This window comes from Balaenoptera musculus, chromosome 11 (assembly GCF_009873245.2).
Source record: "Balaenoptera musculus isolate JJ_BM4_2016_0621 chromosome 11, mBalMus1.pri.v3, whole genome shotgun sequence".
In the NCBI taxonomy this organism is placed as follows: Eukaryota; Metazoa; Chordata; class Mammalia; order Artiodactyla; family Balaenopteridae; genus Balaenoptera; species Balaenoptera musculus.
This window is the reverse complement of record NC_045795.1, coordinates 98,654,793-98,669,328: the sequence shown is the minus strand read 5'-3', so window position 1 is coordinate 98,669,328 and position 14,536 is coordinate 98,654,793. Positions and strand designations below refer to the sequence as shown.

The following is a 14,536-nucleotide window of genomic DNA, read 5'->3' as shown; positions in this document are numbered from 1 at the left end:
TTAAAATGTGGTTTGAGGCGAGAACAAAAAAGAATTATTAAGGTTCAAAAGCAGTTCAATCAGCTGTTACTTTCCCCCACTCATGTCCAGGTCACCGTCCCAGGCTGCCAGCCTGCAGTGCGCTCCTCCGACCACCAGGGGTCTCTGCGAAGGCCTCGCGTCCCCGCTCGCGCGCGAGCGCCTGCTCTTACTCTTGCGCCTTCGGAGCACGTGTGCGTGTAGGAGGCGTGGCCCGGGGTGGGCGCTAGACAAGCCTGACCGACGCCCACCCGGTTCCCTGCCGGGTGCCTACCGGCCTCGTGTCTGACTGGTCTGCAGCCCCGAGTCCTTGCCGGCTTCTCCACTCCCCGCCCCCGGCTCCAGCCTTCTCCCGTCTGGGCCGGTCTCCGGCTTCCATCTCCCACCCTGAGCGGGTACTCGTTCCCCGCCTGCTGTCCTCCAAGGGTCCCTGTCTGAGCCCCGGCCCCATGGCTCTTCAGGCTTTGCAGAGCTCGGGGGTGGCCTTTCGCAAGATCCTGTCTCACTTCCCCGAGGAGCTGAGCCTGGCTTTCGCCTACGGCTCGGGGGTGTACCGCCAGGCGGGGCCCAGCTCAGACCAGAAGGTGAGCCCGGGCCGGCCCCACGCTGGGAATGTTCTCACGAGTTCCCTTTGCCTTCAGTCCCTCCAGAGCCCTAGAGCTGCCTGTCTGCTCTGCGCACTCCACGTATCAACTGGCAAAGTACAAACCGTACAGAAGTGCTCCTAGTAGAACGACAGCGTGAGCTGAGTTTTGAAGATACGTAGGAGTCAGCTTAGGTCTAGAGCGGGAGGTGCAGTCATGCGGAGGGAAGAGCTGATGCGGGGACAAGATGGAAGAAAGGAAAAGAAATATTTGCCAGGAGCTAGTTCAGTCTTCCCAGCCTTGGCTGAACATTGGAGTTTTCTGGGAAGTTTAAAAAAATACTGATATCTGGGTTTCAACTGCGGAGATAGAGATTTAATTGGTCTGAGATGAGCCTGGGCTTCAGGAATTTTTAAAACTTCCCAGGTGATTCTACTACGCAGCCAAACTTGAGAATCACGTCTCTGGCTGTAGGAGAAAATAAAAAATGATTCTCCTGACTTCGGGAAGCTGACGGACTGATTGTAGGGTCAGGGGATGTGCAGTGACGTTAACTAACAGCAGAAGTTAGTGATGACCAGTATATTTGTCCCTGCTCAGGACATTTAACAAGAGTCTGTTTAGGGCTAGGCATTGTTCTCTTCGGAGTTGGCTGAACACAACAGTAGTGAGGGTACAGTTTTCCTTGTGATTGCAGGTTTTTTTTTTCTTCTGCAAATGGAAAAAAAACTTTGCTTCCAAGGTGGCGACAAGATTCAAGACCTAGCAGACAAGTGGCAGGCAGATCTTTTTCATTTAAATGAGGCTTTTAATTGACTTTGATACAGCTTTTGAGCTCTTGCTGAATTAATGTAAAAGGAGCAGGAGTCTAGATAGAGATGTTTTCTGTCTGTGCAACTCGTGTTCTGGACTGGGTTTCTTTAATAAATGAAGGAAATGGTAGTGTGCAGTTTGCAGTAGGGCCTCGTGGATTTGGACACCTGGCTGTAATCTGTCTTTCAGTTAACCTTCATCTGTTCGCTTCCTGGTGAGGCCGTCTGTACCGTTGCTTGGATTTCCTGTTTCCCACCTATACTAGTATTTAAGTAATAGTTTTCCTTAAATTGACAGCATATGAGAAATTACAGATTTGGGGCATATAGTTTGGGCAACCTAATTGTAGTTTGCCATAGGCTAGTTATTTTCTTGTAACATACATTAACATAAATTTTTAAAAAACATGTCCACCCCAACTCTTAAGTATCACCACTGATTTGTGGATCACACTGTGGGAAACTCAGAACAGGCCTTGGCCTCCTGATTCTATAGCTGCCTCTTCATTTTCCTGTGTAGATTTTCCTTTGAGCAGACCTGGAATTCCCTCCAAGAAAGGGTCCTTCTTTTTCCCTCACCCTCATTCCCTACAAGTTAACAAGTAAACTCCAGCACCTAAGTCTCTCCCAGATGAGCCCCTGCCCTCAGTGCCTTAGTGGCAGTTAGCCTCGTGTGGTTTTCCATCCTTTAGTCTCTCCTCCTCCCTTTCTACTGCAGGAACACTTCTTAGCATGGCAACCAGCCTCCCTCTCTGGTCCCATCTCCCGCCACTCCCCTGCCTGCGTCCCATTCCAGTCCTACCGGCTCTCATCTCCACAAGAGTGTTTTCCTCTAACAGTACTCCCTCCCTTCCTCAGGCCTCCTAGTACTTCACCAAGCCCACTTAACTCTTGCACATTCTTTTAAGACTCAGACTTATCAGAGTCTGGAAGAATATGAACCTGTAGGAAAATTCCTCCTTCTTCTCTGACCCCATTCTGAGTGAAATTAGTGCATTTTGTGTTCTCCTACCAAGTCCTTTTGCTAGCAACCTGTCTCTTCTCCCCAGTAGACTTTGAGGCCTTTACCTCTATCCCAGGACCTATCAGAGCTCATCGTAGGTGCTCAGTGAGTGGTTGGCGAATGGGTTAGAGTTAAAATAACATTTCCCTTTACATAACGCTTTATAGAGCTTGTCCATATGGTGTTATTTGATCTAGGAGAAAAGTAGAGCATGTTTAACTAGATTTAGGTGAAAGACAGTGTAGCATAGTGGTCCAGCACAGAATTTGGCACCAGATTATGTCTGTCACTCATTAGCCATGTGTCCTTGGGCAAGGAACTTACTCTGTGCCTTGGTTTCCTTTCCTATGAAAATGGGATAATGACAGTACCTACCTTGTAGGATTGTTATGAGGCTAAAAAGAGTTACTATATGTATAATATATAAAGTGTTTAAAAGAGGTCCGGAACATCAATAAGTGTTACTGTTATTATGTGCGTTGACAAAAACGAAGCTCAGATTGGTTCCAGAGACTTGCTTAAGTTTCTGATGACAACCCTGGGTCTGCTGTTAATCACAGCAGCAGAGTCTTAGAACTTTCCGCTCTGCCTAGGTGCCTTTCTGGGAATTAAAACTAAAATTATTCTCTTTCCTTCCCCTCCCAGAATGCCATGCTGGACTTCGTGTTCACTGTCGATGACCCTGTTGCATGGCATTCAAAAAACCTGAAGAAAAATTGGAACCATTACTCTTTCTTAAAAGTTTTGGGGCCCAGGTTTATCACCACTGTCCAGAATAACTACGGCGCCGGGGTTTACTACAACCCATTGATCATGTGTGATGGGAGGGTAAGTGACAGCGGGCCTTTGTCTTACTTGGGTGGTTATTAACCTTTGTTAATAGAATACCAGCTAAATAAATGTGTTCTTACAGTTAGGAAATGTTCACACTTTTGCTGGATGAAGGTGGTGAATGTGACTGTTTTTATTTTTTGCCTTTGGCCAAATTTTTTCTGGTTCTCAAATTTTAGTGTGCATCAAAATCACCTGGAGTGCCTTTAGGACACACAGATGGCTGGGTCCCACCCCCCGAGTTCCTGATTCAGTAGGTCTGGGGTAGGGTTTGAGGATTTGCATTTTTTAAAAGCTGAGCGGTAATTGTCATATAACATTGTAGTAGTTTTAGGTGTGCAACGTAATGATTTGATATTTATATATATATAGTGAGGTGATCACCACAATAAGTCTAGGTCACATCCATCACCACATGTATTTACAATTTTTTTTTTTTCTGGTGATGAGAACTTTTAAGGTTTACTCTCTTAGCAACAAAGATTTGCATTTCTAACAAGCTTTCAAGTGTTGCTGATGCTACTGGCCTGAAACAAACTTTGAGAACCACTGGTTTGGGCAGTGGGAGGAATAGGCAGGCCCACTGTGGATCAGGGTGGAAATTAATCTTATCTACATACAGAGGGGCAGACACTCCCAGAAAGAAGTTGGAAGTGAAGAGGGTATCCTAGGAGAGGGTTTCACAGGTAGATGGGAGCATGTGGTGCCTCTTGTTGCCATCGGGTGGGTGGAATTTGATGAGGGGTATTGGAGAGCAGGTGAGAACCCAGATCCCAGCAGAGGGTTGTGTGACAGCAGGAACCCTGCCCAGCCGTCTTTCACATGGAGGGCCCAGGCTCTAAAAGGGCTTCCAGGAACTAGGCAGGACCCCAGTCTGAGAGGACCAGTGGGGAACTGAGTCAGACGCCTCCTAGAGGTCAGCTGGGCTGAGGATGACGTGCTGCGCCAGCTTTGCTCCCTGCTGCTGATGGCTTAGAGCAGTCATCCTTTGATGTACAGACGAGTCACCTGAGGCTCTTTTTGAAATGCAGATTCTGATTCAGTTGGTCTGGACTGGAGCCTGATATTCTGCATCTGGTGATGCTGGTGCTCCTGGTCAATGGACCACACTTTGAAGGGCAGGAGGTTGGAGTACTGACTTGAGAAGGATTTTGAAGACCTATCTGAACGTGGCAGGAATGAGCACTGTGATTGACTGGTGACATCTTTGGGCCATACATTTACTTTTATGGTTAAGGTCCCATCCGACACCACCTGTGGTTTGCAGCTGAGGAAACCAAGGTTCAGAGAGAGGAAATGACCTCCCTAGTTATTTAGTGACAGACCCATTACCTCTCAGCTGTTACGCGCCTGCAGCAAGAAGGGCTGTCTGCAATACTATGGCCAGAGTGGAGGGAAGAAGGTTATTCAGCCCAACCTTGCACATCCACTCTAGTCCTGCCGGACGCGTAGCTTTGTTCTTTCTCCGTATTAATATTATGCTGAGCCGATCTCTAATTAGTAGTTTCAAATCATATTACAAGCTCCAGTAACCCAATGTTTGGGCATAATTATGTGCCAAAGGGACTGTACTTTTTAATTGAAATTCTTTAGCTACTTTTTAGATATTTGCAGCCTGAGAAGGCTGTTTGGGTACTGAAGTTCAATGAAGTGAGTCTGAAGATATTTGTTGAAGCAAATGGGATTTCATAACCTGGAACAACTGCATTCAGGGTTTTTGTGAATTACTATTGAAATGAGCTTGACCATAATTCCATGTGTTCAGCACTGATAAAGAGGTTTTATTTTTGAATGTTGCTTTGTGATTATAAAAGTGTTTGAAATAGTCTATAGTGAAAGAGAAATTCACCATGTAAAGGATGTCAGTGAAAACGTTAAAGAAAATTTCTTGTGCTTTGTAATGAAACAAACATTGGAAGCCCAGATTGAAATTCAGGGACCTAGTTTAACTCTGCTATCTGTGGTGCCATCTTGGGCACATCATTTATTCTCTCTGAGCTTCAGGTTTCTTATTTCTCAAATGAGAAACGTGAACTATATTATCACTTCTCGAAGTGTCTGTGGTGAAGGACCAGTTTTTTTATTTCCAGTCCACTGAGAACCAGTACCAGACAGCCTCTAAGAGCCACTCTGCCTCTAACGTCACAAGAGCCTGAGTTAAAACAGTGGTCACTTCACCTCGAATACCTGAGGAAACACACAGTCTTGGAAACTAATCCTTTGCAAAAGATTTTGTGGAGATGTGTATTTTTACAAGGTAGGCAGTTTGAGTGGCTTTGGAAATCAAGCTTCTGCTCTGGTCAGAAATTTATTTTATTTCTTTATGTTTTGTACTTGCATAAGGATCAGTGTGGTATTTTGCTCTTTTTCATGCCCATTTCTTTTCTTTTCCAGCTTATCAAATATGGCATCATTAGCACTAGTGTTTTGATTGAAGATCTCCTCAACTGGAATAACTTGTACATTGCTGGACGACTCCAAAAACCGGTGAGTGAGTGTTTTATTAGGGATGCCTGTCCTCTCTGAACCTCACCTTCCTTTGATCTTTGTGACTGCGATGACATAGAAATGAGTTTCACACTCCTTTCCCTCCCTACAGAATTTGTTGCCAAACAGTATCCAGGTATTACCTACCCTGCTCCCTCCCTCCCTCTCAAGATTCTCCAGTTGTCTGAATGGATCAGGTTCAGGGTCAGTCCGTTTGGCCGGGGAGGATGGCAGAAGAGGTGTCCAGTGCCTTGGTGGAGCCTCTGTCAGCCTCCCCAGATCGCCGCCTCTTCTGGAATGCAAGGGCCATGGGGCACTGTTTGTCCAGTGATTTGTCCCAACAGTGCCTGGGACGATGCCTGGCATGTAGTATGCATTCAGCAAATATTTGTTGAATAAATGAATGAGACAGGTCATCATTCTGAGGCGAGTGGACTCTGATCCCCTTTATTCTCCTCCTCAGGCCCTACCCTCGTTTGGGGCGTTGCTGGAGGAGGCTGTAGGGGCAGGCTTCTCCTCCGGCTTTACTAGAAATGGAAACAAACAGAAAACAGGAAAAAAGTCGAGTGGACTTGAACTTTTTTTTTTTTTTTTTAAATATTGATTGATTGATTGATTGATTGCTATGTTGGGTCTTCGTTTCTGTGCGAGGGCTTTCTCTAGTTGCAGCAAGTGGGGGCCACTCTTCATCGCGGTGCGCGGGCCTCTCACTATCGTGGCCTCTCTTGTTGCAGAGCACAGGCTCCAGATGCGCAGGCTCAGTAGTTGTGGCTCACGGGCCTAGTTGCTCCGTGGCATGTGGGATCTTCCCAGACCAGGGCTCGAACACGTGTCCCCTGCATTAGCAGGAAGATTCTCAACCACTGCGCCACGAGGGAAGCCCGGACTTGAACTTTTGACTCGCATTCGCAAATATCAGGTTTCTTCTTTTTTGCAGTTGTAGAGTCTGTTTTCTGAGAAGGGGTATTTTCGTAGTTTAAGAACTATTTGAGGATTTCCCTGGTGGTCCAGTGGTAAAGAATTCACTTTCCAATGAAGGGGACTCAGGTTTGATCCCTGATCGGGGAACTAAGATCCCACATGCCGCAGGGCAACTAAGCCCGCGTGCCACAACTGTTGAGCTCGCACGCCTCAACAAGAGAGCCCGCGTGCTGCAAACTACAGAGTCCACACGCTCTGGAGCCCGCGCTCCACAACTAGAGAGAGAAAACCTGCATGCCACAACTAGAGAGAAGCCTGCACGCTGCAATGAAAGATCCTGCATGCCGCAGTGAGGATCCCACGTGCCACAACTAAGACCCAGTGCAGCCAAAAAAATTAAAAAAATAAAATTAAAAAAAAAAAAGAACTATTCGCAGTTGTCACAGTTGCTAATCTCCCAGCAAGGAAGAATTTTCTCTGTGCTGTCAGAGGGTCTTAGGTCCCAAAGAGCGTTCAGGAATTATTCCCAAATGCCTCTCATGGGTGACTATGCTGCTTCTTTTTTGTCAGCTATGGCAAGAAATTAGAGAAGTTTACACAGTCCTAGCTTACTTGGTTGTGTCATAAAATCTGTTGATATATGTGGGAGGTTCAGATTCTCTTGCCTTGTATCTGGGCTTAAAGTTTAACAGCGTAGGTCATTAAGACATACAGAAGCATTTGATCAGGGTGATAGTTACATGGGTACATCCATGTGTAAAAATTTGTCAAGCCGTGCTGATTAGATTTGTTTGCTTTACTGTACAGTATATAATTTTTACTTCAGTAAAAACACGTTTTAAGTCTGGAAACAATAGGCTTACTGATTTAATTTCATATTTATGTAGATGAATTTCTCATTTCTAGGCTGGATAACTAGTAAGCCTCATAATTAAGCAAATAAATGTAATTGGAAATTTGTAGATATTCCTTTTCTTTCCAAGTTTCTTTTTAAATATACAAAATATGTAGTTTGATGGGAAGATGAATGAACGTGGAATTAGAAGCCTTGGGCCTTATTCATTCCTGCTACTTATTAGCTGTTTATGTGATCTTAGGCAAGTTGTTTTACCTTTCTGAACCTCAGGTAGTTTCTCTGTAGAATGGGAATAGCAATCCTTGCCCTGCCTACTTCACAAAGGTGTTGAAAATTGGAAGCAGAATGGTAATGCTGGAAAGGACACAGGTGTTTTAGAATCAGACAGAACTGGGGTTTGGGTCCCAGCTCTGACACTCCCCAGCTGTGTGACCCTGCACCAGTGACTTAATCTCCCTGGGCCTTGTGACACCCTCACCTGGGGACAAGGCCAGTGACACCGACCTCAAAAGGTGTTTGAGAAATGCCTAGATCTAAAATGTCCGGCATCTAGTAGACACTCAGGAAACAATCTTTCTCTTCTCTCTGTCCTCGCCTGTCTCAGAGTTATTTTGAGATAAAATGAGATATTGAATGTGAAAATGTTATATTATTCTCTGTACTATGTTTTGTGCTTGGAATAGTTCAAGTTTTTTTAGAAATAGGCTGTAGAAAACTATAATGCCATGAAATCTCAGAATGTAAGCACTGGAAATGACTTCACATTTCATCTAAATGTCATGTATCCTACAAAAATAAAAACATCAATTCAAGGCAAGTAGTGACAGCTGCACCCAGATCATACAAAACTGCATTTCTCAGCTAACTTGGAGAAGAAAATGTTCTTTATAACAGTGACTGCCCCTCAGACTTATTAAGAAGCTTCTAGCACAAGAAAATTAAACAATCTTAAAAACCGTTTGAGGTGTTGAACATGACAGGATTTTAAAAAATCAAAAATCATAAATGGGTGAATTAACTCTTCCACCCACACCTGCCTCCAGTTTCCCTTTCCCGCAGAAATCGCTGTTAACTGGAGAATTCTTAGGATAACTATCTTTAAACTAACTATTTTTACCTCTAGGTGGCAGCAAATATTAATCAAACTCTATGAAACAAATCCGATGAAAAGAAAGGGTTGGTAGCATTTTGGACAAAAATAATGGGTGACTATCTTAAGAAAGAATTGTGAGAATGAGTGTGAATTTTTTGTTTTTATGTGTTTTAAAACGAGTTACATTAAATTATATTGTCTAAAGCTCTAAAATTATCTTCCATATTGCAAATAGAGTAGAATTTCTCAGTCACTAGCAATTTAAGTCTTTAAAAGGAATATGCAGAGGATATATGGGGACTCTCTGTACTTTCCATTTGGTTTTGCTGTGAACCTTAACCTGCTCTAAAACATAAAGTTTACTATCAAAAAAATATATAAAGGAGTACTTTGATTAAAAAGATGGACATTTCTGGAAAAAGTTGAGTGCAAATTAAATTTCTACCATACTTTACCATTACCTTACCTCATAATTGAGGAGATAACCCTTTTTTACTTCTAGTGCAGCTTTAAGTTTGAGTTATTTACCAAGCAGTTTCCCAAGTCAAGAAACATGAAAAGTATTTAATAGAGCCTTGTTGTGGCCAATCTTTTTTTAAGTCAGAAGAAGTCTAAAGTAGTATTTTTACTTCTCTAATTTATTTAATATAAGTTGGATTTTTGTATTTCATGTTGTTTTGTATTTCATGTATAGATAATATGGCTTGAATTTTTAAAGCATTCACATTGGCAAACAATGGTATTTTGCCACCTTGTTAAGAGGATTTTAATTTATTTTAATGTATTCATTCCAATATATTTTCTCTTTTACTTGCTAGTCATATAGCTTTTTATAACAGGTTTACTGAGATATAATCACATACCATATAATTCAGCGCTTTAAAGTGTACAATTCAGTGGTTGTTAGTATATTCACAGTTTGCAAGCATCACCATGTTGTAACTTTGTTGATTTACTTTTTTGTAGATAGTAAAATCCCAGTGGTATAAAAGGTCCCTGAATGGGACTTGGAAAGCCTGGCTTACTAGTCTTGGCTCTGCCCGGCTGAGAGCAAATCTTTGGACTTCCAGCCTTGGAAATGAAAAGATTAAGCCATTCATTTACTTATTCAGCAGACAACTAAGTTTTTTTCTCTGTGCATGCCAAAAGAATTTTTTTAAAAAACCACCACATTGCTAGCCTCAAGAGCCCATAGTCCAACAGGTAGATGATAAGGTTTTTTTTAATCCAGCTCAAATGTTCACTGTTTCTTTTTGGTCCTTAAGCAAAAATTAGCCTTTCTGTTCATTTGGAATGGAAAACTACTTCAGGAAGTGTCATTTGGTTAATGGTCGAGTATTTGAACACGAGGTAGGACTGTGTTCTTTGTGACTATAACTTCACTCTTTGCAATTCAAGCTCTGTCTCCATGTGACTATTATAGAGGAGACCACATGTGACTTTCTCTTTTTTTCTATCTTGAAAGGTACTCACAAATCTCTCAAGTTGGGCTTTTGAAAGTCCCTTCAAGTGTTGCCCCTTCCTCTCTCCAGTAAAGATTTTCCCCTTGGCAGTAGTGCTAATGCTATATCTGTGGTTCAGTTCGGGGCATTCCCAGTAAGATACAAACAGCTATTCACAAATCTGAGGACTTTCTTTTTTTCCCAGGCCTCTCTGGCAGTGTCCCAAGAGTTCACTGGCTTTTCACTCTGAACAACAAATAACAGTGCTTCTGAGACAAGTTCCTAGTTCACCTTACACTGGAGAACCAGATCAGCACAGTAGCAGAGTCTTCTGAATTGACATTTTTCTTTTGAGTAAGGATGCTTTTATTTTCACTCTCTTAACCTTAAGTAGCAAACAGACTGCCTTTTTTTTTTTTTTTTTTTTAAACAACCTTACGTAGACACTTTCTTGGAGAACGAGGGTATTTCATTGAAAAGGAAAATTTCCCCAAACTTACTCTTTCCTTTGCATCTTTGTTAGTATCTCAAAATAACTTCTATTTTCATTGAGTTTCTGTAAAAAGTTCCCCCACCCCCCCCACACACACACACAAAAGAGGGTGAAGAATTATTGAGCAGGACCTGGTGAATGAGGATGAAGAATAGGAATTTGGAAGTAAACAGGCTTCACAGGCTCACTTCACGAATCCTGGGTCCTGGTACGGTGTGCCACTGTTTCTTGTGGGGAGATCTTTTAACCCTCTGGGCCTCAGTTTCCCTGTTAGTGAGATGAGGAGGTTGCCCTCCTAGATCCTTGATTCTGTATAGAGTATAAGGCTTGGGAACGTTATTCAAGGAATAGACATAGGAATTCTTATAGGACCTTAAATTTTGTTTTAATCATCTTTCAAAATTAAAAGTTAACAAGAACAGAATGCATGAGGATAACTCAAAATATTTAGAGCTGGATTTACCAAGTACAAGGGTGTTACCCTGATTTTTGCCATCAGCTCATTATGCAACCTTGGGCAGATCATGCTTCTGGACTGCTCCTTGCTTTGACTATCTGCAGATGTTCGCAATAATACTGAACTCACCCAAGTGCTGCAAGGCTTAATTCAGGGCCATTAAGTCCTTGTAATTAAGAGGGAGGAGGCAGTAGTATGGAATTAAGTAGCTTACCTATCACATGAGAGGTTAGTACGTTATAAATATTCCCTTAAAAAAAAGTAGGGACAAAAGGTAAAAGACAGATTTTAGGTTCTTAAGCCAGATTTATAAAATAGGTATGTTTTCTAATATTGCTTTTCACAATTAATAAAAAAAAATTAGAGAAGAAACTGTACTTGGGGATATACATCATTCCTGTCTTTCCTTGCTATCTAATAAAATTTTAGTTTGGAGTTTCTCATACTGTATGTGTCTTTTATGTGCCATCTGAATTTTGTCAGAAATTATCTATATTTGATAAATAAAAGGCAATTTAAGCCCTACTTTCTAGAACACGAGAAAAATGTGGTGACAGCACTAAATGATTTAGAGATGGTGGTTACATTTCAGATACATGCGTGTCCTTATTAGGGATTTCTAGACCCTTTGCTTGTTGAGAAAAATCAATCAGAAGCAACATGATAGTTTAAGATTATGTCAGGAGTGCAAATTGGCACAATCGCTACAAAGAGCGATTTGGCAATTCTAGTTCAAAGTAAATATACACCTTAGAGCAGTGGTTCTCAAAATGTGGACCCTGAACCAGCAGCATCAAAATTACCTGGGAACCTGTTAGAAATGTACATTTTCAGCCTCATCCAGGCCTACTGAGTCAGAAACACTGGAGGATGGGCCTGATAATATGTGGTTGTTTTTTTTTTTTTGGCTGCGTTGGGTCTTTGTTGCTGTGCACGGGCTTTCTCTAGTTGCGGTGCACAGGCCTCTCATTGCGGTGGCGTCTCGTTTTGGAGCACGGGCTCTAGGCGCGCGGGCTTCAGTTGTTGCGGCATGTGGGCTCTGGAGCGCAGGCTCAGTATTTGTGGCACACAGGCTTAGTTGCTCCGTGGCATGTGGGATCTTCCCGGACCAGGGATCAAACCCATGTCCCTTGCATTGGCAGGCAGATTCTTAACTACTGCGCCACCAGGGAAGTCCCATAATATGTGGTTTAACAAGCCCTGCAGGAGATTCTGATGCTTACTAAAGGTGAGAACCCCTGGCTCAGAGAAACGCTTGCGTTGTGCACCAAGAAACACACAAGGAATCTCACTTCAGCTGCGGCTTCAGATGAAACATCTCGTTTAATCTTCCCAGCAACCTTATAAGCATTCCTTATAAGGAATGATGCCCATAGTCACAGAGCTAGTAAGAGATGGAGCTAGGACTTGAACACATTCTCTTACCTGCAGTGCAGTCTTTAAAACCAATCAGAACACACTGGAGCAATTTGTATCTTGATGGATTGGGAGAAGTCTGCAGTCTTTAAAACGAATCAGAACACACTGGAGCAATTTGTATCTTGATGGGAGAAGTCAAAGACAGCAGATTCTACTATAGCTAATTTTCTTTCCCTTTTCCTTAGTCACATTCAAAATCAGCTCAAAATAGAGCATGACCTGCTTAGGTTATGTATGGTTAAGAACAGAGGTGAGTTCTAAATAAAGAAGTAAAATGCCTTTGTCCACCATAAAATTAAGTGAAGAACAATGAGATTAAAAAATAAAAAAATACTAAATTTCCCAAAGGTCATTTATTCCATTTTGTGCTGACTTCTTTTTCAAAACTCATGTTGAGTTTCCTCATTTAAGAACAATATTTGTTTTTCTTTCCTATGTCACGAGTTCTCTGATTTGGACTTAAAACAGGAGACTCCGGAATTGCTTATTAGAATAATATTTCATGTCAACTGGCCTAATACTCAAAGATCTTCAGGGCTAAGTGTTTAGGACAGTTTCAGTGTATGTATAAACACATAGATTGGGCAATACTCCACTTCTGGAATTTTTCTTCTGAATGTTCTGCTTTTTCCAGGTGAAAATCGTAGCAATGAATGAGAATGTCACTCTCAGGTCAGCCCTGGATAAAAATCTGAAGAGTGCTGTGACCGCTGCTTTCCTCATGCTCCCCGAAAGCTTTTCTGAGGAAGACCTGTTTATAGAGATTGCCAGACTCTCATATTCAGGTCAGTAGGCTTCATGCCCGTACTTTCTACAGGAAGGAGATTCGCTGTTGGAAGACTGTGCAGGCCAGACACCCCGCCCCTCGCCCTGCCCTGGAGCTGCAGCAGCGGAGGCTTGAATCCCACCACCTCTTTGCAGGTCGCTGCAGGAGTTCTTTGATTTGCCTCCTTGCCCCCAGGGTCTCTTCCTTTCCACATCTCTCCATAGGGTAACCTTTTTGTTGTTGTTATTGTTCAATTTTATTTTGAAACAATTTCAAAGGTACAGAGAAGTTTCAGTAATGATCCAGAAAACTGCCATATGCCCTTTCCCCAGAAATGTTTCGCCACACTTGTTTTATCATTTTGTATCCGTGGTTTTCAAAAGCTAGTGAGCAGCAGAATCCTCTGGAGGGCTTGTTAGAACAGACAAGACAGCTGATCTGGGAGGTCTGGGATGGGGCCCAAGAATCTGTATTTCTAGCAAGTTCCTGGTGATGCTGATGCCCCTCCCAAAGGGATCCCACTTTGAGAACCACTGCTCCCTCTGTATGTGTAAATACGCCATATTATATATTTTTTTCTGAACTATTAGAGAGTAGGTCACAGATATCACGTCCCCTTTAGGCCAGATACTTCAGTACGTGTTTCCTAAGAACAAGGACATTCTCTTACATAACCACAGTACAGTCACCAAATTCAGGAACTTTAACATCAGTACCGTACTTCCGTCAAATTGATGATCCTTATTCCAAATGTTGTCAGTTGTCCCAATAATGTCCTTTATACTATTTTTTTCCTTCAAGTACATGATCCAGTCAAGGATCGTATATTGTACTTAGATGCCATGTCTCTTTTATCTTTTAATTTGTAATGTTTCCTCAGCCTTTCTTTGTCTTGCATGACATTCACATATTTGAAGTCTGCAGACCAGTGATGTTGGTGCCCTGACAAGCAGCCTTTTCTCCTTTCTGAGCGAACTCTGGGGAGACTTTTGAAGGTGAGGCAAATACGCTGCTTCTTACCAAACTTGCCCTCCTAGTGTGAGTTTCCACTGGTGGTCCGTGCTTGAGCCAGTCTTCACTATGATGGGCACAAAGTGGAGACTTGCCCACTCCGTCTTGCCTCGCATTAAGGAGAGCTTGCCCTCCTTCCCCATTCATCTCTTTATTTATCTCACTATTAACTTCCTTTCCCCTTAAACCAGTTGTGCTCCTCAGAGATGTCAGGGCGCAGGGGAGGCCGAGAGGGCGGAGCCCGACCCCTCACCGCAGCCCACTGATCTTTTTAATGTGTTAAGGGTCCATGTAAAACTCCGTTTACAAAAAAGTAGCCTGCTACTTAAAAAATAGTTTGAAA

General features: G+C 42.7%; 1 protein-coding gene across 3 annotated transcripts in view; it reads left to right on the top strand.

Annotated features, from left to right (window-relative positions):
* The first annotated feature begins 231 nt into the window (after positions 1 to 231).
* TAMM41 (TAM41 mitochondrial translocator assembly and maintenance homolog) overlaps positions 232 to 14,536 on the top strand; it is a 55,995-nt gene continuing 41,690 nt past the window's right edge. For 2 of the 3 annotated variants that reach the window (XM_036870273.1, XM_036870272.1), the window contains exons 1-4: positions 232 to 602; positions 3,063 to 3,245; positions 5,643 to 5,735; positions 13,051 to 13,201. In XM_036870273.1, the coding sequence (XP_036726168.1) occupies positions 468 to 602; positions 3,063 to 3,245; positions 5,643 to 5,735; positions 13,051 to 13,201 (562 nt within the window). In that variant the 5' untranslated portion in view covers positions 232 to 467. The remainder of the gene's footprint in view (positions 603 to 3,062; positions 3,246 to 5,642; positions 5,736 to 13,050; positions 13,202 to 14,536) is intronic. The other variant, XM_036870274.1, reaches the window with a different exon arrangement.